Here is a 23,859-nt window from a genome sequence, read left to right as displayed (position 1 = left end):
AAGTTTGCCTTTCTTGTAGACAAGAGTGAAGTTATACTTTTGCAATCTCAGCATCTTATGTAGCAGTCTGGCTGGAGCCAAATGCATAGGCTTTCTCAAGATAGTGACTAAAGGTTGGTCTATTTCAGTCTGGATAGGTGTGCCATAAACATAATCGTGGGACTTTAAACATGCAAACACAATTGGCAAAAGCTCTTTCTCGATCTGAGCATACTGCATTCAGTTTGGGTAAGAGCTCTGCATGTATCGGCAACAGGTTGACCCTCTTGTAGAATGACTGCACCTAGACCAAATCTCGAAGCATCACATGAAAGAGTAACTGGCTTGTGAACATCATAATATCTGAGTTAGTAGACTAGCAGTTCTCTGTTTCAGGACATCAACTGCTCTTTGGTGTTGCTCTCACCAAGACCATGATACATCTTTACATGTCAGCTCTCTAAGTGGTGCTGAAAGTTGCCTCAAGTCTGGAATGAGCTTGCCTGGATAGTTAATCATGTCAGGAAAATGTTGCAGGGCTTGAACATTGTCTGCTGCTGACATCTCTAGAATGGCTGTTTTCTTAGAAGGGTCTTGTCGTAGGCCTGAACTAGTAAATAAATGATCAACATAAGTAACTTCTTGTAGCCTGAATTTGTATTTCTGTAGGTTGTGCTTAAGATTCACTTGACGTGCTCTTTTCAGAACTTTTCTGAGGTTTCTGTCACAATCAGCTTCACCATTACCTCCTACTAGTTTGCCTACTATAATAGCACAAGGATACCCAGAAAAAATTTGCTCCATTGCACGTTGAAAGACTTCACTTGCAGAGTCTATTCCAAATGGCATTCTGAAAAGTCTGTACCTGCCAAACCGAGTACTGAAAGTAGTTAGCAATGATGATTTCTTATCAAGCTGAATTTCCCATAATGAACTCTTTGTCTCTAAGATGGAAAAAACAGTGGCATTTGGCATCAGAGCTGCAACTTCTTTGACTGTGCGCATTGGATGATGAGGTCTTTGTATTGCTTTGTTCAAATCTCGTGGATCAGTACATATTCTGATGTCATCTGAGCTTTTCTTATGAGTTTCCACCATGGAAGATACCCATTCAGTAGGTTCATCAACTGGACAAATCATACCTTGTTGCACCATTTTATCTAACCTGGCTTTGACACTGTTCTGCATTGCTGTTGGAACTTTCCAAGCTGCCCTAATAACTGGACTGCCATCTGGATCTAACTTCATGGAGTATACAACTAGAAGCTTGCCTAGTTTGTCTTTGAAAAGGTCAGCATAAGTAGAAAAAAATATACTGGGTGAAATTAGGGTAGTGTTTTTTTTAAGCTAACCTGATGGACTTCTTTTTACATGAAAACAGTCTCATTTTCAAACTGTCTCTGAGCCCTAATGACTGGATGTACCTCTTGACCACATAAAATAACAAGTCATTGCATCTCCCAGCAGAGTAACATGAAAGCACTACTGAGTCTTCAGTCTGAATTTCTTCACCTTCATAAGCAACAAGCTTTGCACACTTTGCCATATCAAGCCTTTCACCATGACACGCACTAGCAAATATTTCTCCTGACATAACATTGCACTTGGAACCTGTGTCAACTTTGAACTCTGTAGGTTTGCCATTTGTCCGAACAGTACAAAGTACATCATTCTTTGCCCTTAAATCTACTGCATTAACTGTTTCATATTACAAAACCTCTGTAAACAGCTATGAAAAGTGAGTGATCTAGTAGGCTATAACTAGTTTTAATACTGCAACGCATTCATTCCCAATATTAGTATGTCACTTTTTAAAAGGAAATGAGATTATGCAGCTCAAAATGAAATAAAAAAAATGTAAGTGAGGAAAAAAGATAACGTTCTACCAAGTGGATTGTAACTGTTGTTGGTTGCAGCTGCCCTCTCCGTGCACTTCCCCTGCTTGCATATCTGTGCATCTTTGCACATATATGCTTTATACATGGCTGCTTGCAGTGGTCCTCCAGTGTATAGCTGTAGGGAGCTGTAAACTTTCCACGTAAGAGTTTATGTAGGAGATAAGAAAATTCTTTTCAGAACCTGGACTGACTTGCATACAGTTTTCACCTAACCCTGGGAAACTTAACAGCAACAAGACATTAAAAAATAAAAGTATAAAAGCACTTTAAAACAAAAACAAAACTAAAGCCTTTCATTTGGCTTTAACTACTGCTAACACACTGCACCACCAATGACTTAATCAGGCACAGATGCTTACTGCCCTGTTCCCATACTCCTCCCCATTACATAGCACCAATGCTTCATGCATCACCATTTGCAGCGAGCATCCTAGTATGTAGCCCCGAGGAGGTGGTAACTTCCAAATCAAGTGCTTACTTGGTAGTTAAGGGAATTATTTACAAGACTGGCACTAAGTTCATATAACATCCCCCGTCTTTGGAGAAAACTGGTAGACACTAACAGGAGAAAAATAAAATGTGATAGCACTTTAAATAAAACGAAAGCAGAAGTCCTTATTTTGGCTTTAGTTAATGCTGTCACTATTAAATCTGCACCACCAATGCCTTAATCTAACATTTTCAAATAGAATTTGCTTTCTAGTGATCATGTGCATATAAAGGGAGGGCAAAGGTCAACAGGTGATTGAGTCTGTTGTTTTGCAAGCAATTAAAAGTTTTCTGTAGGCTCCATGTTCCTCCCACTTCCTCACATCATCATGCAGTGCATTCCTATGCTCGATCTGTAGCTAAAGCTGTGCTTGTGCTGTACTACCGTGAATGAAGACTACTTTTAAGAGATAACTGCTCCATGAAATGTTGCTGCAATAAGGGAGCACTCTCATTTCCTCAAAGAAAAAACTGAGCACTGGCCTCATGAAACCTGAACTTTTTACTGAGTGCAGATCTTAACTGGTGCAAGTGGGCACCCCAGCCTGTGTCAGATGACCTATTTTACACCCACCTATATCTATTGATGAAGGTACTTTGGTCAATTTTGAAAGATCAAGAGTCATGGTAAATACATTCTGTTTTTATGTATAAGGCGTAAACACTTGTGTAAAATTATATTTGCTGCACCTCTTTTCCTCACATTTCTTTACCCTTTTACTGAAATGTATTCAGACTTGGTGTCTTGACTTCTTAAATCTGAGAGAAAAGTAAAGGTGCTTGTGTTTGCATGCTGTTTGCCCTGATTGCCCTTATTCTTTTCAAGTCTCACTGAAAGATGATTTCAGTTTTTACTTGTATTTTTAGAGCAAAACAGCAGAATTTGGAAGAACGTCAGGCTGATGTAGAGTATGAACTCCGTTGTTTGCTAAATAAACCAGGTATGTAATTTAAGTTGTTATAATGAGCTAGAATACTTTCCTACCGTCTGTTGTCCTGTGTCTTTTTAAGGTCATTAGATTACTTTTTGTGCAGCCTAAAATAAGTGCTTCACAAGATGTTCTCCATTTGAATTATTATGAAATGCCAGAGTTTTGGTTAGCAGCTTCTGATCTAAGTGGATGGTGTCATGAGTAATAAGGTAAAACTGGTATTATGTTTTGAAATGGAGTGTGTTTCAGAGATATTTGCTTATGTGCTTTACAACCATTCTTAATAACTTAAATCATTCTTTTTGATGAAAAAAATAGTCTGCAGTTCCTGAGACATGTCCTTTGAAAAGCAGTTATTCAGAATAATTCAGTTGAATTCTATATATTTTTTATAATTGATACAGTTTGTTCTTTCCCTGATTTCACATTATTTGCTTGGGTTATACAGCTCACCCTGAGAACAGTTTGTTGGCTCTTCCTTTTATCTTGAAAATCAGCAAAACGTTAAAAGGATGTAAAGCACATGCTACCAACAGGTCCCAAGGTAAATCCGTCAACTAAATGTAAGGGCATAAAACATAAGCCCTTTTCATCCCTCCCAAAATGTCCCTAATTCCACAAAATCCCTAAATTTCGCCACCATCAATATCCAGATTTTAAGAAATGAAGTCCCTCTTCTACATACATGGTTAAGCCAATATAAACCAGACTTCACAGCCATAACAGAAACATGGTTATTAAAGCCTTATATAAAGGATCATGAATTCCTTCCCCCTAACTATTCTTGTCCTAGAACAGATGGACTCCACAAAAAAGGTGGAGGCATCGCCTTACTTTATCCGTGCAACATTACAGTGATTCCATATTCAAAGCCTGTCCCTCTTTTTTTTTCCACAGCTGAATTACTTATTACCTTCCTAAAATTAAATGATCGTAAAAGCCTTTGTATCATACTCATATCCATTCCCCCCAGGAAACAATATTCCAATTCTTGAAAACATTCTTGCCTGGACTACCAACAATATAAAAAAATTAAACAATCTTCTTAGGTGATGTTAATATTAACTGGTTAGATATCTCCAGCAATAACCCCACTTCAAGCATCAACCTTCATATTTATACTCAAACTAATTTTTGACATTACTAGACCTGACCACAAGAATAACAAAGGTTCAATCCTGGATTTAATCATTGTTTCTGAACCCAATAGGATTTCTATTTCTGGTACACTCCCAGACAGCATAAGTGGCCATTCACCTGCATTCATAATACATAAGCCCACCACTCTACCACATATACACAAATATAAACTCACAAGATATCTATCCCTCTTCTCCCCAGACACCTTTAAGGACATTTTACACAATATTAACTGGAATCCACTGAAATTTCTCCCACTTAATGAAGCTGTGGAATTCTTCAATTCCACATTTCTTAAGGTCCTAAATAATCTTGCCTTCTCTGGCTAAAAAGAGTCAAGACAAAACATGCTAAGTAGTTTGCCAAATTTGCAAAGCAAACTGTCAGCTAGAGATTAAGCCTGGAAAGCCTGGCAAAAAAAAACAAAACTCCTTTCAACCACATACAATACAAACAGCTTCACAGTCAGGCCAAACGATTAGTACTCAAAAACAAAAAAGATTATTTCCAAACCCTTCAAAATCAACATAAACAAAACCCCAAAAAGTTCTGGGGAGTAATCAACTCCCTACTTCATCCTGGAACCAACCATAATCCTTGTCCAAATCCAGAAAGAAACTCCCTCTGAGCTAGCATCACTCTTTAACTCCTATTTTATAGATAGACACCATTGCTAAACTCACCTCCACTTTCTCACCTATCACCATAGACCCTCTAAACTCTACACCACAGCATGCCCCATCTACTACAACACCCACCTTCTCACTGTCTCCTTTACCCACCTCAACCATAGAAAAGCTTATTCAAAAACTCAAACCATGCACAAATGCTCCAGGTAATCTACCTGCAGAATTCTTACAACTGTCAGCCTCCACTATAGCTTACCCCATCAGTATTCTCATCGACAGGTGCATTCAGGAATCATGTATACCCGATATCTGGAAAAGGGCATATGTTCTCTCACTTCATAAAGGTGGCAACAACTGTGATACTTCTAACTTCCGACCTAACGCCATTCTTTCTCCCATCTCAAAAATACTTGAGAAATGCATTCACACTCAGCTCCTTAGTCACCTGAACAAACACCAACTCCTTTCCTCCACTCAGCATGGCTTTAGGCCAGGATATAGCTCCAACACTGCCCTCATTTCCTTCCTTGACACTGTAAATCAAGCTTGGGATGCTGGATCTATAGTCTCAACACTCTACCAAAGCATTTGACACAATTTCCCACTCCCTTCTGATCACTGAACTCTCCAACCTTGGCATATCTCCCCCCACCATTCATTGGTTTCACAACTGTCTCAGTAATAGGCAACAATCTACTATTTGGCAGCACTTTTCTTCTCCTTTCGTCAGTACTAGTACAGATGTACCACAGGGTTCCATACTAGGTCCTATTTTATTCAGTATATTTATCAACGACTTTCACACCACTCTTACCCCATAGTACTGTTATCTGCTCTTCAGAATCTCCCTCTGTACTTCAGCAACTTACTCAAAAGGCATTTACCTCAACTGAATCCTGGATGTCTCAGAACCATCTCACCCTCTATACAAGTAAAACTAAACTCTTAATATTTATCCCAAACAAATCCAGCCCAATCAACATGTCTGAATTCTCTATTCAGTCCCAAAATAATACTGTTATAGAAGTTGTTGGTAGTGCCAAATTGCTTGGTGTCACCATTGACTAAAACTTATCCTTTGACCTTCATATCCATAATAACATAAAAAAACATAAAAAACTAGGAGCCTTTTATTGGCACAACTACTCTCTTAGCTTATCTGCTAAAAAGGCTCTAGCCTCATCATTTCTGCTTCCAACTCTCTTGTATGGTGCCCCCATCCTTGCCAGTATTCAGTCCTCTCTGAAAACTAAACTCAACATATGGTATAACAAAGTTGCCAAATTTGCAACAAATACTAAATTCTCCATCCACTACTGTTCTGCACTACATCAGCTAAATTGGCTTGAATTTCCCCATCACCTCACATACCTACAACTCACTACTGCCTATAAACTTCTCTACCATCTAGCAGCCTGCCCTTCCCTCTCCCACATTCTGACCACATACCATCCTAATTGACACCTTAGATCGGAAAACAAAATGTTAAACATTTATAAACCGAAGCTCTCTGCTGGCCAAATGTTGTATTCATTTACTATCTCCAAGCTATGGAATAATCTTCTTCCTTCACTCAGAGCCATCCCTATTCCCACAGCATTTAAAAAATCACTTAAACTCCATCTCTCCTCACATTGGCTATGCACCTGCATCCCTACTGACAACCTTAAAACCTGACCCCTCTCTGTATCCTTACTCTTCTTTACTACAATTCACTCCATATCTAACCTTTATTCTCCATTTCTCAATCTTACCTATTACACTTTGCTGTTTACATACCTGTGCTATCCCTATCCTAAGCCTTCTTTCACCTTCTTTACCCCTTAAACTGCTTCCTAACTCTGTCACTCTTACTTATACAGCTAAACCTCTCATAACAACCAACATGTCATGATATTAGACAATCCTTTACTGTTGTTACCAAATTTATACACTGTCATTTTCAGTGCTATTTTATGTCAGCATTGTCTTATGTTAATGTGCTTCTACTGTCTTATATACTCTGTACTGTTTGTGTAATAATTTCTCTGTATATAATTAAATGTGGATCTTTTCTCCCCAGGCCTCATCTGAAAATGGGCTCATCTCAGGCCCAGTGGACTTTTCCTGTAAACAAATGCAATAAATAAATAAATAAGTGAATGTTCAAAATCTATAAACTTTATAACACAAAAGTCAGGTTTAGCAACTCTGTAGTTTGTTTTTGCTTTCGTCATTCAGACTTCATCAGAACCAAACATGAAACTATGTGTGATCGGTCCTAATGTACTAAAATTTCATGTGACTGAATAAAAAAGTATATATATATATATATATATATATATATATATATATATATGGATCTACCTGACTTGGTTGACATTTCATATAGTCGACATTTCATTTGGTCGACAGTTCATTTGATCGACAAGCATTTGCCCCCTTTCCCAATGTTGTGCAACCCTGGAGTTGATATATATAGTTGGGGGGGGATGTGGGGGGCACAGCCCCCCACATTAGGGGGTGTGGGGGGCGAAGCCCCCCACTTAAAATGCTTGTCGATCAAATGAACTGTCGACCAAATGAAATGTCGACTATATGAAATGTCGACCAAGTCAGGTAGATCCATATATATATATATATATATATATATATATATATATATATATATTAAAGTAACAGCAGATATGATGTTCTCTGTTTTCATTTTGTCCTCACATATGGGTTCTGATCAGAACCCTTTGTTCCAACACAGCCGCTGCAACAGCCTGTGACAACCAAAAAGCTCTTGAGCACCCTACCTTACCCATAATGCTTCTATCCTAATAACCTCAGACCTCCTTTGCCACTTCACAAAGACATGGTCCTTCCTTTAGCTCCCAAACAGTTGAGTGATTTTTCACTGTTTATTACAATCTTTTTCTTCAAACTTTAATTAAACTTAGTCTTTCTATCTGTATTCACCATCTACTAGTTCTTGTACTGAGATACTTCTGATCTACTATTGCTAGTAGTTTTTTCTTTGCCTACCCATTTCGTCTTCTGATTGCTTCTCCTGTTGCTTTCTCCGTGCTGAGGTACATTTAAACTACTATCGTTAGTTCCCTCTTTTTTCCCATCTTCTGTTTGTATTCCTTCCTTTAAAAAAAAAATATATATATATATATCTTAACTTTTTTTTCAAGATGACTGAGAAAGCAGATAAGCCATCCTGGCTTCAAAAAGTGCTCTAAATGTGATCACAAAATTCCCTTGAGTGACTTGCATGAGATGTGCATTTATTGTTTGGGCCCACTGCAGCTACAGGAAGAATGCAACATTTGTAAGGTGTTCAACCACAGGGCCCTTGTTGAACACCACAGTAAGCTTATCTTAAAGGGCATATTGCCTTCCTCTTTCATGGAGGCCATTTCTGGCTCCAATAAAAAATATGAGAGATTCTTCCAAATCGGAACAGACCACCCCAGCTTCTGCCCTGTCCTCTAGAACTTCGTACAAGGCAAGGAAGAGGCCTTCTTTTGCTCAAGGTTTCAGTTGGAGCATTTTCCAAAGATATCTAAAATGTCAGATCCTAAGCCCTTCCTGGATCCGAAGACTTAAAGGACTCCTCCATCAGATGCGACAACTTCGGATCTAAGCCTCTCTGCTCCAAAGAATAGGTCGGCTTGCTCGCTGTTGGATCCTATGGGGAGCCCTTTTAAACCAGTATAGTCCTCACTTTGGACCTGGTACTCTCCTTCCATTGATCCAGTGCCATCCATAACTCCTTCTCCCTTTCTGGAGGTTCTGAAGTCACCATCAACATCTTTATACTGTCTTGACCAGAAGCCTCACAGATGATGATGTGGAGAGTATGGTCAAGAAGATTGTCTGGGCACAGGGCTTTGCAAGATCTCCAGGGTCTGAAGTTCCAAGCATCTTTTCTCCGTCTTCAGATTCCTCCTTCGACATTTGGAGCCTTTGGATCCGATCTGTCCGATATTGTCTGAGCCGGAACTGAGGATCTTTCCTACCTCATCTCTAGCTTCTGCTCTGAGTTCCTTTTGACACTCGGTGCCAGGAAGCTCTCTGGGTTGTGGTGGCCTGACCGGGTCTGAGGTGGCTATGTTGGCTCGAAAGTTCTCGGAGCCATCTCAGTGTCTTGGATCTTCAGCTCTGATCAGTCCAGCCCTGGCTCCAACTTCAAAGGCACTGTCTTCTGAATTGGAGGGTACCCGGATCCAGAGGCATGACCTTTCAGATCAGGGATCCTTTATTTCTCAGGGATGGTCAGCTTTTAAGGCCTTAGAGAGGGCAATGACTGCCAAAGCAGCCCAGACACTTATCTCCCCTATCGTATCCGCAGTCTTCCACCTTGAAGACTCAACACCCAGTGGCTCGACCAGATCTCCCACAGGGACAGTGGGTCCAGAAGCTCCAGGCTACCCATGAGGGTTCCCTCTCCTCTTCTGATAACTTCCCCGGAACTCCCCAGGGAGGAGGTTCATCAGAAGAGGAAGTATAAGAGGAAATAGCTAGACTCCATAGAGGAATCTGTCAGAGAGGATAATGACCTCGATGAAGGTGAGGGATCCCCATGGTCGCCTCCAGAGGAAGTTTCCCTCAGGGACATCCTAGAGATTTTGAAACAGAGAGGTAGCTGGAAGCCCAGCCATTCCTCATCGGAGGAGTCAGTCTGTCTGGCAGCATTAGGATCCCAGCCATCTACCTCCCCCCGGAGACCAAATAAAATAATAACAGCACCTAAAGATAAAAAAATTTTGGTCAAGAGGTATTCCAGTAGATGCCATGGTTGTGACACCAGCCATGAAAAAAGAACTTGCAGAAGAGAGTTGTACTGTCCATCCTCCTAATAAGGATTCCAGGATGATGGATAGATGCGTATTCTCTTCAACAACAGTTGCCCTGAGGTCTTTGAATTATCTTTCTCATTTTACCAGACTGCAGAGGGTTTTGATCAAGGAGCTCTCAGATACCCTCTCAGGTGCTGTGTCTGAAGAGGTACAAGCTTCCATTACCTCACAGCTGGCCACCCTACATTCCATTGCAAACTTCTCCATGAGACTCACTTCACATGCAGTCGAAGGAGTGAGTAGAGCTGTGGGTTCAGGTATCTCCATGAGGAGGCAGGCTTAGATGCACTTATGTCATTTTGCTGAGCCATTTAAATCTTTGTTTGTCTTTGCTCCATTTGACAGCACTTCCCTATTTGGCCCAAAAGTTAGAGATACGCTGTCCAGGTGCGAGAAAGATGGGAAGACCCTTTATGCTGTGGGCGTTCATTTTTCCACTCCCCAGAGACCATATTCCAAAAAATCAGAGGAGCAGTGGAAAATTGTGGTTCAGAAAATCACAAGAGTCTTTTCGTCAAGCAAGTGGTGAAAGTTCCCCCAGAGGCACAGGGGGGAATAATGATGGAAGATGCCACCCTCACAGCAGGGGTGCTCAGCATCACCAAGGGTCCAGAGATGGGTTCTTTGGGAAACCCTTCCAGTGCTCCTGAATGAAGGCCCAATTGCTCTTCTCTGGAAGCAGTTGGGGGCTATCCCTACACCTAAGATCCTGGCTAAAAATAAATGACAAGTGGGTGCAGAGGATAATATCCAGAGGATACTACATCCCCTTTTCCCATCCATCACCCCAAAGCAAAAAACTCCCTGATATTCCACCCAGTCAAAGGGAGCAAACAGCCATACATATACAAAAACTGCTGGACAAAAGAGTCATCCAAGAGGTCCACCAGACCAGAGAGGATCCGGTTGGGACAGGAAACCAGTATTGGCTCTCAGCAAACTAAACAAATCTGTTGAATGGAGCAAGTTCCGGGTGGTCACAAATCAGTCCAGCCTTCCATTTTTGGAAAAGGATGATTGTGTATGTGCTCTACAGACCTTCAGGATGCATACTACCATATAAAGATGGACAGGTGATCCAGAAGTCATTTGCACTTCCAGCTGGCAACCATTCACTACCAGTTCAGAAGACTGCTCTTTGGCCTCACTACAGCTCCCAGTGTGTTCACCAAATGTATGGCAGTAGTAGCAGCTCACTTGAGACAGCAAAGATTCCAGGTGTTTCCATATCTAGATGATCAGGCATCTACTTCTAAAAGCAAGGACAGGATTCTTCAAACCTGTTCTTTGCTAGGTATTACTGGGAATTATGAAAAGTCAAACCTGCACGCTTCTCAAGAATTGGACTTCATAGGAGCAAACATAAACACAATGGATATGATAACACGTCTCCCGTCATCAAGAGTGGTGACCGTAAGAGATCAAGTCAAGAAGTTAGTAAACAATTCAAGGGTTTCTGCTTGAACAGTACTTCAGGCTTTAGGTTCTGTGGCAGCAGCAGTAATATTAGTTCCACTTGCCAGATTCCACATGAGAGTATTACAGTGGCTTCTTACAGTACAATGATTGATTCTTCATCAACCCATATCAACCACGATAAGGATTACAAACACTTGCAAGAGGGAACTGTAATGGTGGATTCGCTTGGAACAGCTTATTCAAGGTCACCCCCTTTTTCCCCTGCTCCCCAAGGCCACAGTGACCATTGACACTTCCCAGATAGGGTGGGGCAGATATTATCTGGGAACAACAGTCCATGACATGTGGACTACTCAAGAGACCAAGTCGCACATAAATGTCCTGGAAGATGAGAGCAGTGCTAATAGCTTTGCAAGCCTTTCAGAATGCTCTCCCTCTGGGGACAATTACGATTCAGTCAGACAACATGTCAGTAGTCTGGTACATCAACAAGCAATGGGGAAACTATATCAAATCCCTTATGTCGAGAGGTGCTCAGTGTGTGGCAGTGGGCAGAATCATCCAACCAATTTCTGATAGCAACGCACATTCTGGAAAAGTGGAATGTGATGGCAGGCAAGTTAAGCAGGTCCATCATTATTCATTACAAGTGGTCCCTTAATCAGAAAGTGGCGGAAGACAGATTCTGCAAGTAGGACCAGCCTTGCTGCGACCGTTTTGCGCCCCCTCTGAACAACAAATGGTGCAGCTGCTTTGCTCTGATCCCCCCAAGAGGGGAGCCCCAGAGTGATTGATTCATTCACAGTTGACCTCCTGGTCTACTATATGCCTTTCCCCCTACCCCGTTAATCCTCAATGTTTTTCAGAAAGCAAACAGGTTGAAGAGTAATCCTCATTACTCTGTATTGGCCTTGACATATCTGGTTTTCCTTTCTCTGGCCTCACCTACGGAATAAACTGTGGATTCTGGAACCAGTTCCAGACCTCCTGTCACATCTGACAGGCATGCCGTATCCAAACATTCACAGTCTCAAGCTGACAGCTTGGTTTGTCCAATTCCGCTGATAGCCAGACAACCTATGCTGTCTTCACTAGTGTGCCGTATCCTAGTATCTTCCCATAGGCCGTCCACTCAAAGATTGTATAACAATAAATGGACGAGATTTGTACATTGGTCACAACAAAACAATGTAGATCCTTTTTCAGCTCTTATTTACACAGTTCTAGAGTATTTAGCACAGCTTTTCAATGAGGGTGCAGCTTATTCTGTAATTAAAGTATGGCTAGCTGCAATTTCCAACTTTCACATTGGTTTTGATGGCTCTACCCTCGTCTTGCATAAGCTATGCAAAGCTTTCTTGAAAGGAAATCATTTACTAAAGCCCCCTTCTAAAGATATAAAAATTCTTCACCACCTTGGGACTTAAATTTGATATTACAGAAAATTATACAGCCTCCCTTTGAACCAGCAGCTGCCTGTCAACTTAAGTTTCTGTTATGGGAAACCATTTCCTTGGTAGCCATTATGTTGGCTGAATGAGACTCAAAGTTTAGATCTGCCAATACCTGTTCGAGCTCACTCCATTAAACCAGTGGCCACCTCTTCAGTTTTTCAGTCCAGAGTGTCTATGGATGAAATTTGTGCAGCAGCAACTGGGCTACCCCTCATACCTTCATTACTCATTACAAGTTAGATTTGATCTCAAGGGGTAGGGCTTCCTTTGGGTCTATGGTTCTGAAAAATATCCTGTGTAGGGCCACCCAGGAAAAAGGTAGCTGGGGACTCTGTCCCATATGTGAGGATAAAATGAAAATGGACAACATCAGATAAAATAGTTATGTACTTTATGATGTTCCTTCTGTGTTGTCCATTTTCATTTTTTCCTCACAACTCTCACACCATCCCCCTGTCCCTTTTTTGGCTTCTGGATGAGCGAGTTGACCTAAATTTGCTTATTGGCTAGAGCAAGTTGACCTAAATTTGTTTATTGGCTATTGTGAAAGCCAAAAATGGTCTAACCCTTATTTGAGGTAATTTCCTATCCAATTTTTTTCTCTATATATGCAAATAAGATTTGAGGTGATTAGGAGAGAAGCATTATGGGTAGGCTAGGGTGCTGCAGAGCTTTTTGGTCGCAGCAGCCGAGTTGGATCCGAGGTCTCGGATCAGAACCCATATGTGAGGAAAAAAATAAAATTGAACAACACAGATGGAACGTTATGGTAAGTACATAACTATTTTTTATTATCTACCAGAAATAAAATAACATGTAGTATTAAATAAACCATTTAAAATCCATTAAAATTCTGTGTAAAAATTGAAATTAAGTACAGACATTTCAAAATATGAGCATATTGAAAGTGTTAAATATATTAAAAGCTATAAACGTGTCTGGCAAATATTGACGTAATCCATCCATAAAAAAATCTTAAATGTTGGTTTAAACATTAATTGCTAAAATATAAAAATTGCAGTTTAGCAGGTCTTAATTTCAACACTGGCAATATAGAAATATTTTCATTCCAAGCTGAATCAACCGTGGCGTTTAACTTAAATTGGGCAAGGAGCTCTTTGTATTCTAAACTGGTTTCCCAGTCTGCTCCCTAAAGTTATTAACGACACCATCCATTATGCCAAAAATCAACTTACTAAAATGTTTGCATGTAGTGGGAATGTTTATGTAGTGCATTGTTATAATTTGCATTTTTATAGTTGCGCTCTTAAATCTATTTTCATGTCCATTTATTCCACATAGAGTGCAAAACAGTTGGCACGTTTGACCAAATATACCACCCATGAGTTGGCACAGTTGCCATCCTTCAACCAAACTTTAATGTCTCTAATATTGTTGCTTTGAGTACCACCTCCTGTAACAAGATTTATAGAATCTTCCTCTAAAATGTAGCTGCGTTACTTATAGTAACTACACTTTTTTGGTCCAGTAGAGGAAGATAAATTGTTCAAGTCTTTACAAACTGAGGACTTCCCAAAATATTTTCAAAATGTCACCATTTGCCTTGAAAATGTTCCAATTGTTTTAGATAATTTTGGAGCTTTTCTGCCCGGGTCTTCTCTGAAAACGGGCTTCTACACAGTTGGACTTTCCCAGTAATCAAATGTCAATAAATAAATAAAATTTTTATTTCTTGAGCAGTGGTATTATATTGTAACACTAAACACCTGTTTTGTCAACTAGTTTGTTAGAGTATCCCCTGTCATAAAACATTGCTGATAACTTTTTTGCTTCAGCAAGCAAGATGCCTCAATCAGAAACCATCCTTTATAACCTAATAAATTGCCCCTTAATTAAACTTTTTGTGCAATCCCCAACGAAAACTGTTGAGATGTAAATATACGATGTTAAGTTGTCAATCTCTCCTTCATTCTTTCTGGATGGGTTCGGAGCCGATCCTCGGCTCTGACTCGGCACTTGCTAAGCTCGAGAGCTAATTTTACCAGCTCGAGGCAACCCTATATCCCATGATGCAAGGCGGAGACTACCCAGATCTCGTTTGCCGCTTCGCTTATGAGGTGCCTCTTTTACCAGCTCTAGGTAAGTTTTCTTAATAATAAGACTTTGAGTCTCACCCCCTTAAAATTTCATAACCTTAGTTGTTATGTGAACCTTAACGTTTATTTTAACCCTATTCCCGTTAGTGTTCCCTTTTTTTTTCGGGTATTTATCCCCTTCCCTAGATTAGGCCTTAGGCCTTTCCCTGTCCTAATTTTTCCTGTCAGGGATTTTTTTGTGTGTGTTTGAGTGTGTTGTATCCCTGTTTAGTTTTAGTTTATTGGATTGGGTGTTATTTGTGTGTGTGTGTCTGTGTTTTTGTGTTTCTTCGACACAGCTATGTCGAAGGACACAAAGGTCTCAGGCTTCAAGAAGTGTGACTCGTGCTGTCAGAAGATGTCTCTGACAGACGGTCACACTTCTTGTGTTTACTGCCTGGGACCTATGCACCTGCAGGACTCTTGTGCTATTTGTCATGCCTTCAGCCCAAGAGTCCTGCAGGAGCGCAGAAATAAATTAATATTGAGGGGCTTATTAAAGCCTGAGAGCTCCCCGACTAAGTCGGCTCCGGGGAAGCCCTCGAAACCTGTCAAGCCTTCGGCTGCAAGTCCCAAGCCGTCGGCTACAGGTTCTGCTTCTTCAGTGTCGAGATTGGCTCCGGCCAGAGCCGATCCTTCCATTTTAGAAGTCACAGTATCGGCTCCATCCGGCGCCGATACTGCCAGATCTAGACACTCAGTGTCGGCTCCGGCTGGAGCCGACGTATCCTCGGCTCCTTCGGCTCCACCTATCTCTAAAAAGAGATCTCGATCCCCCTCATTGGAATCGATACGTTCGGCTCCAAGATCACCCCTGCTCTCGGAGCGCTGCCATCGGAGCCGTTCTTCTCGGTCATCCAGGCTGTCTGATCACGACCTCGAGAGAGTGGTGAGTAGACTATTAAAGTCTCAGGCATTGGTCCAAATGCTCCATAGCCCATCTCAACAGATGGTAGCTATTTCACATCCACCTAACATTCCTCCTTCGACTCTCTTACAGAGCTCGGAGCCAGAGCTCCTCGGAGCCGTGACCGTTGTGGCGTCGGAGCCGATACCTCCTCCTTCGGCTCCGTCGTCCTCTGCTCCGATTTCCTCCTTGAGGCCTTCATTGGAGGAATCCGGGCGTCTGATCTCTCTCGTCGGCTCCGAGGGGGTGAGTGGCATCGGACCCTTGTCCGACCCCGTTCTCCCTCTTGGGGCTTCGGCGTTGGTGAGCTCGGCCCCGACATCTGCCTCGGAGCCTTCCCTCTCGGTGAGGCCTGGAGTTCCTATCTCTTCGGAGCGGGAACTTTCTGGTCTCTCTGATGGGGGAGCCTTCGAGGTGATGAGGAGTGTACTAGCCCCTGGGCGTAGTCAACGGTTAGGTCCATCAGCTCCTCCCACTACAGTGCCTGCTGACAGTGCCTGCTGACGTCTCTTCCCACTCTCTTGCTCCCGGACCCAAAGATCCAACACCTCAGGTTTCCCCATTGGGAATATCTTCCTCTTCCGAGGCTTCTCCTGATCTGTCAGGTGAACCTCCACGTAAGAGGACTTGTAAGAGGAAACATCTAGACTCCCCCGAGTCTATTACATCTGATACTGACTTGGATGAGTCGGAGGGATCCCCAAGGTCCTCCTCTGAGGATGTCTCTTTCTCAGACATCCTTGAACTTCTTAAGCAGAGGGGGAACTGGCCCTCCCTTAATCCTTCCGAGGACGAGTCAGTATACCTGGAGGCGTTCGGATCTCGACCCTCCACCTCCTGGATGTCTCCGCCTTTCGACCCTCTTATGCACGTGGTGGCTCGGAAGGAGTGGATGGCCCCGGATTCGGTGGAACCTATTCCTAGGAGGCCTTCTAAATTCATTACGGCCCCATCTGATAGGCAATATTTGACAAAAGGTGTCCCGGTTGATGCCATGGTGGTGGCTGCAGCCACCAAGAAGGAACTAGCTGATCCTTCAGTACCTGTCCATCCTCCCAACAAGGATTCTAGGACCATGGACAGGTACGGCAAGCGGATTTTTTCTTCAGCGACCTTTGCTATGCGATCGCTGAACTACTTGTATCACTTCACCCGCCTTCAAAGAGATGTTCTTAAAGAATTGGGAGAAGTTTTACAGGATCCGTCAGCTGCTGGGTCTCAGGATAAGATTAGCTCACAGCTAGGAATCCTAAGCTCCATAGTTAACTCCTCCATGCGGCTCATTTCTTATGCAGCCGATGGAGCAAGTAGGGCCGCAGGCACAGGAGTGGCTTTAAGATGTCAGTCCTGGATGAGGCTTTGTAATTTTGCAGACCCCTTCAAGGCGTCCTTCACAACCTCCCCTTTTGATGGTTCGACCTTGTTCGGACCTCAAGTGAAAGACACTTTGACTAGATGCGAACAAGATGGCAAGACTCTTTCTGCCGTAGGAGTCCGTTTCTCCACCCCTTCAAGACCTTACCCAAAAGGTCAGAAGGGAGGGAAAATGTGGTTCCGCAAATCTCAAGGAGTCACGCCTGACGCACGAGGTCAGTTTACCCCCAGAGGCAGAGGGGGTAACAACAACAGATGCCGCCCTAGGGGCAGAGGGGGTCCGCATTATCAGGGTAGCAGAGAGCTTCTTTCTGACAAACCCTTCCAGCATCCCTGAGATGTTGCCCGATTGTCCACCTTCGGAGGCAGTCGGGGGAAGATTATCGCTGTACCCAATAGCCTGGCTTTCCCTTTCTCAAGACAAATGGGTACAGTCGATTATATCCGAGGGTTACAAAATTCCCTTTATTCAAACCCCAATTCAGCAAAAGGGAACCCTTCCAGATGTTCCACCCGGTCTAAGGGAACTAGCAGTACCAGAAATATCAAAACTGCTAGCAAAAAGAGCCATCCAGCCAGTCCCAGCAGACCAAATAGGATCCGGAATCTACTCAAGGTTCTTTTTAGTACCAAAAAAGACAGGGGACTGGAGACCAATATTAGATCTGAGCAAACTAAACAAGTTTGTAAAGAAAACAAGATTCCGGATGGTCACGCTTCAGTCCATTCTACCCTTTCTGGGCAAGGACAATTGGATGTGCTCGGTAGATCTTCAGGATGTGTACTATCACATAAAAATTCACAGACGCTCCAGAAGATTTCCCCGCTTTCGGCTGGAGACCAGTCACTTCCAATTCAGGGCACTACCCTTTGGACTCACTACAGCCCCCAGAGTGTTCACCAAATGTATGGCAGCGGTTACGGCTCACCTGAGACGTCAAGGATTCCAGGTGTTTCCATATCTAGACGAATGGCTCCTCACTGCCACCACCAGGCATCAACTTCTCCAAGCCAGAGATTACACCATTCACATTTGCAGAGGGCTAGGGATTTCTATAAATTTCGAAAAATCTGCCTTGTCGCCTTGTCAATCTATTACTTATATAGGCGCAAAATTGGACACCGTACAACTTTCAGCAAAGTTAACAGACCAAAGGATCTTGGACATTCAAAGTCACGTCCAGGTGATTCTTCTCAGCAACAAAATTCAGGCCAGATTTGCTCTGAAAGTATTGGGTCTTATGGCGGCCGCCATAACACTTCTTCCCTTTGCCCGCTTTTACATGCGTCTTCTACAATGGATGCTATTCGCCCAATGGTCCTTTCAACAACTTCCCATGCATCACAAGATCACAATAACTCCAACTTGCAAAAGGCATCTGACCTGGTGGATATTGTCTCCTCAAGTCCATCAGGGCAGACCCTTTGTTCCTCCTGCCCCGGTCGCCACGGTTACATCGGACGCCTCCCTGATCGGGTGGGGGGGGCATTATCAGGGCAGGATGGTCCATGGCACTTGGCAACCTTTCGAATACCATCTGCACATAAATGTCCTAGAGATGAGAGCAGTGCTTTTAACGTTGCAAGCCCTCAATGACTCTCTTCCCCTGGGAACTATTGCAGTCCAAACGGACAATATGTCCGTAGTGTGGTATATCAACAAACAGGGCAGAACCAAGTCCTATCCACTGTGTCGAGAGGCTCTCAGACTTTGGCAGTGGGCAATCTCTTCTCAGCGGTTTCTGATAGCAATGCATATCCCCGGGAAATCCAACATCATAGCGGACAGGTTGAGCAGAGCTATTCTCATGCCTCACGAGTGGTCTCTCAAACAGTCAGTGACGGAAGAGATTTTTCAGGAGTGGGGCCTTCCTTGCTGCGACCTTTTTGCTACACCTCAAAACAGCAAATGCCCAGACTTCTTCTCTCTCTTCCCCCTTCCAGGCCATCCTCCCAGAGACGCTCTAACCCAAGATTGGCCCCGGGGACTTCTTTATGCCTTTCCCCCCTTTCCTCTGATATCTCAAGTAATTCAGAAAGCAACCGCCTTGAGAGCCAAGTTAATTCTCATTGCCCCTTATTGGCCTCGACAGATATGGTTTCCATTCCTACATCATTATCTCTTGGTACAGCCATGGCATCTGGACCCGGTTCCAGATCTTCTGACCCACCAATCGGGGCAGCTGCACCAATCCATACCCTCTCTCAACCTCACTGCTTGGTTGCTCCACTTCCATCCTTAGCCAGGCTTCCTATGATTTCTAATCCCGTCCGGGATATCGTAGTAGCATCCCTTAAATCTTCTACCAGAAGGATTTACACTACTAGTAAATGGCAACGTTTCTCCTTCTGGGCAAAAGCTAGGAATTTAGACCCCTATACTGCTCCGATTCATTCGGTCTTGGACTTCCTAGCTGAGATTTTTCATTCAGGATCCTCTTCTTCCACAGTAAAAGTTCAGCTGGCAGCCATTTCGAATTTTCATATAGGCTTTTTGGACCACAACATTATGTCACATAAACTTTGCAAGGCATTCCTTCGAGGTATCTTTTTACTTAAACCTCCGATTAGAGACCCCCCCACCACAGTGGGATCCAAATTTAATTTTAACATCCTTGATTCTCCCCCCTTTCGAACCTGCGGCTGCCTGTTCTTTGAAATTTCTTTCTTGGAAGACACTCTTTTTAGTCGCCATTACTTCTGCCAGAAGAGTATCTGAGCTTCATGCTCTCTGCATTCGTCCTCCCTACTTAATTTTCCACAAAGACAGGGTATCTCTAAGGACTAATCCGTCTTTCTTACCCAAAGTGGCATCGCAGACGAACTTAAATCAATCCATTGATCTTCCAGTTTTTTTCCCAAATTATTCTGATAGAGCAGAACAAAAATTACATTGTCTTGATGTTCACCGCCAACTCAGATATTATCTAGACAAAACTAAACATTTTAGGAAATCTGATCAACTGTTTCTATCCTATGCAGAGAACAGGAAAGGCCTTCCAGTTTCCAAGGTGACCTTATCTAGATGGCTGTCTTCTGTGATTACTTGCATTTATCAGCTCAGAGGCAAAGAGTTGATTTCTAGGCCAAAAGCCCATTCTACCAGAGCTCTAGCTACATCTACAGCTTTTCAGGCTAGACTTCCAATAGACACTATTTGTGCAGCAGCCACATGGGCCTCTCCTCATACCTTTGTTTCACATTACAAATTAGACTTGGCCTCCAGAGACAGAGCGAATTTTGGTTCCACCGTTCTCAAGAGTCTGTTCCATTGAGCCACCCAGGATAGAGGTGCTAGGGACGTGGTCCCATCCAGCAAGAATGAAGGCGAGATTCACAACTTAACATTAAGAAGTTATGTACCTACCATAACGTTCCATGTTAGTTGTCTTCTCTCGCCTTCTTTCTTGCGTCCTGCCCTCCATCCCCCTAGCCTGGTCAGACCGAGAAGATTATGCTTCTTTTCTTAAGAGGCTTTATCCTTTTCTAGCTAATCAGCTTCTAGTGTCACTAGATTAGATTGATTCCTTTCAGAGGATTATGATGATTATGATTGTCATTTTTACTATTGTTACTTTTTCTTCCTCCTCTACGGTTGGAAGAATATATTCCATAATTTCCTTAGCTACCAAACGAGATCTGGGTAGTCTCCGCCTTGCATCATGGGATATAGGGTTGCCTCGAGCTGGTAAAATTAGCTCTCGAGCTTAGCAAGTGCCGAGTCGGAGCCGAGGATCGGCTCCGAACCCATCCAGCAAGAAAGAAGGCGAGAGAAGACAACTAACATGGAAAGTTATGGTAGGTACATAACTTCTTATTGCAAAATGTGGGCTTTCTGTAGACAGTAGCCTTTTTTTATTGTTGTAAAAGTAGTAATGTTCAAATATTCTGCCCGATTTTTGGAGATGGTGTGTAAATTTTCAAGAACTGTGTGGTATTGTTAATCTAAGTGGTAAGTCAATGCATATCCTCCCCAGATCCATTCTATGGGATAAAAATATCTAAAAAGTATAAATACTATTTATAATAACTATAGATTGTATTGTTAAACAAATTGGTTTTCCTTTCCTTTCATCACCAGGGAGCAGCCTACCCCATAGCTACACCTCTTCTTGGTGCATCTCCCCTTCAAAATATAGACTATATTCATAAAATGTGTTAGTACCTGTATAGCTCTAGACAATAGAAAATCTGTTTGGGAAATAGCTGTCATCTCGGGGTGCCAATGATTAGTATCAAGCCTGCCCAGAAAATCTCACAAATCTTTCAGTATGTTTGTGGAATCTGTGAAAGCAGGTTTCAACATTCTATCTATAATAACTTCCAGGGGGGGTAGGTCTTTGAGTTTTGAACTGCTACAGTGGATCTAAAAGGGGCCTGCCAAAGTTTTTCTGAACCTTTGGTACCCTGAAAAAAGTGAAATAACCTGGTTATTCATTGTGAGAAAATCAGACGTAGCTGAAGTAATATATCTTTGCACTACAAGTTTCCTTGTAAATGGCATTCATGAGCATTGCAGCAATTTTGACTTTTCCCGTGGTTGTGTGCTTGGAGACCTGTGGTTCCTGTTTGAGAACACCCTGACTTATCTTGTTTTTGTTGCCAAATTGCACACGTACACATTGCTGTATCTTAAAATCTTGAACTAAGTTTTCTTGTAAAGCTCTGTACTTTTTCCATAGCATGTACTTTTCATTTGGGTGATGTCATGTCAGTTGCCATGAAGGAAAGTAGCTGTGGTGGCTTTCTTTAAAGGGAGTCCTACTCAGCTCATTAAGTCATAAACATTATATATCTCCTAGGCCAACAGCATTTAAGATTTTACAGAAGTGATCATATTTCTTAACAGGTATTGTTCGCATTGACAGTTAACTCCAAGCACCTAGTAATCAGCATTTTAATAAACATATGTCTTCTATAATTCCCCTTGCAAGTCAGAATAATCCTTTGGCTCCTGTTGCGACCGCATTTTTTTTTTTTAACCGTCAGACTATGGCCAGACACATTCTTGAAGAGGGCTCTGAGATCCCTTTACCTATTTATTTTCTTTCCCATTGCAAATTAGGCTGAAATCATTGCCTGTTTGTGCTTGGCAAGTGTGTTGTAGTGTAATTGCTGGAATTTTTATGTGCATTAGTAATGCTGCAAGTGCTTGTTTGCATATTTTTTTTTCTAGTTGAAGAAAACATGATTATTCCTCTGCCCAAGTTATTGTGCTCTAACATTGAGGACTGTCCTTGAGAGGCCTTAGTTTGTTCAGCCTTTCCACCAGTAAGAGTTCTGAATTTCAGGAAATCTCGTACTTGATTATGCCTGCACAAATTTTGGTGCCATGTGTTGGCCTTGTATACACATCTGTTACTGGCCTCCATTTTTATTGACACACTCATAGTTTGGATCTTAGTTCTGGCTATTGTCTGTAGAGTTCTTATGTTCACATGCCTTGAACAGCAACAATGTGCCCTTTTGGATGTCAGATTATCATCCAGGACCTCAGCTGGCATTGGCTGTATTGATTTGGTGAAGTGTATGAAGTTTAAAAAAAAACTGCCAGATGCCCAACCATGTCACCTTTCAGTAATGTAAGGAAACACTCAGGGCCGGCCTTAGCTGAAACGACGCCCTAGGCGAAGTAGTGCTCTGGCGCCCCTTAAGCCCCACCCACACCAAACTCAAGGAACACCCCTATTTGAGCCACCCCCACAAAACACTCTAGTTCTTTCAGGGAGTCCCCAGTGACTGCAGAGTTTGCTGGTGCCTAAAGCTGGCTATAATGCAAGTAAATGTTTAAACAGTTGCAGTAGCTCAGTATACAGCACACTTGCCTTTAGTGTAGGAGGCTATGGGTTCTATTCCCACACCAAGGTACCTGGATTAATTTTCCAATACTTACACATGAATTGCAGCATAAAGGTGATACCACACTCACCATCCTGGTAGAGAGTGCATTCAATCATGTGAGATTAGTGCTGGATCCAGCAGGCATATAAATGGAAAGGGGCCTAATACAGTTTGTTTAAGTTACTATTGTACTACTCTGTTCCAAATCCTCCCAGTTACTGTTGTACTACTCTGTTCCAAATCCTGCCATGAGCTCCAGGTAACTCTTCTTAAAAAGAAACCCTGCCCACCACCTTTTGTTAATGTATTTTTCACACTTGAGGACACTAACTTAATGCAGAATGTACATGCCCAACTAATATGTGGTACCTTTGTTGAATGTGTAATATCTGGTAACATAGTACTTTTACACCTATGCAACATGGACTACTAAGACAACAAAAATGTCACACGAATGACCATACCTTTGAATGGTAATTATCAAACAGTGTCTAGTGTGCAAATAAACATGTTATAATGCATGTTAACATTGATGGCTACCGCTAATTATTTTATAAAACAAGTAATAATGTAAACTGCAGTTTTTATTAAAGATGATCAAGCACACAGGTGGCATCACAGTAATCCCACACTTTTAAAACTGGGCATGACAAAATTTAGCAGACAACTGGTATCAAAGCAAACAGTTGGCAATAATTTCATTATTACATTTAGGCAAACATTACACACAAACCTATATTTGATTAACATGCCAAAAGTGTAACAAGTGCTCTTCACAATACTGTTATTCTCAACTAGTTACCTGTGAAGATAAATGTATTTGTTTTATTTATTCTTTGTTGACGGTGTTAGTTCCACTAAGCTAGTAG

The 23,859-nt window shown here is 42.2% G+C and overlaps 1 protein-coding gene across 1 annotated transcript in view; it reads left to right on the top strand.

Moving 5' to 3' along the window:
* The window catches only part of MICALL1 (MICAL like 1), a 977,256-nt gene that overhangs the window by 797,075 nt on the left and 156,322 nt on the right, over positions 1-23,859 (top strand). Inside the window, exon 13 of the mRNA XM_044068010.1 lies at positions 3,234-3,307. Coding sequence (XP_043923945.1) covers positions 3,234-3,307 — 74 coding nt within the window. The remainder of the gene's footprint in view (positions 1-3,233; positions 3,308-23,859) is intronic.

This window comes from Protopterus annectens, chromosome 1.part0 (genome assembly GCF_019279795.1).
Source record: "Protopterus annectens isolate FY-2018-M chromosome 1.part0, PAN1.0, whole genome shotgun sequence".
NCBI classification, from domain to species: Eukaryota; Metazoa; Chordata; order Ceratodontiformes; family Protopteridae; genus Protopterus; species Protopterus annectens.
Note: the sequence above shows the minus strand (reverse complement) of the source record. Positions and strands in the feature narration are given on the sequence as shown.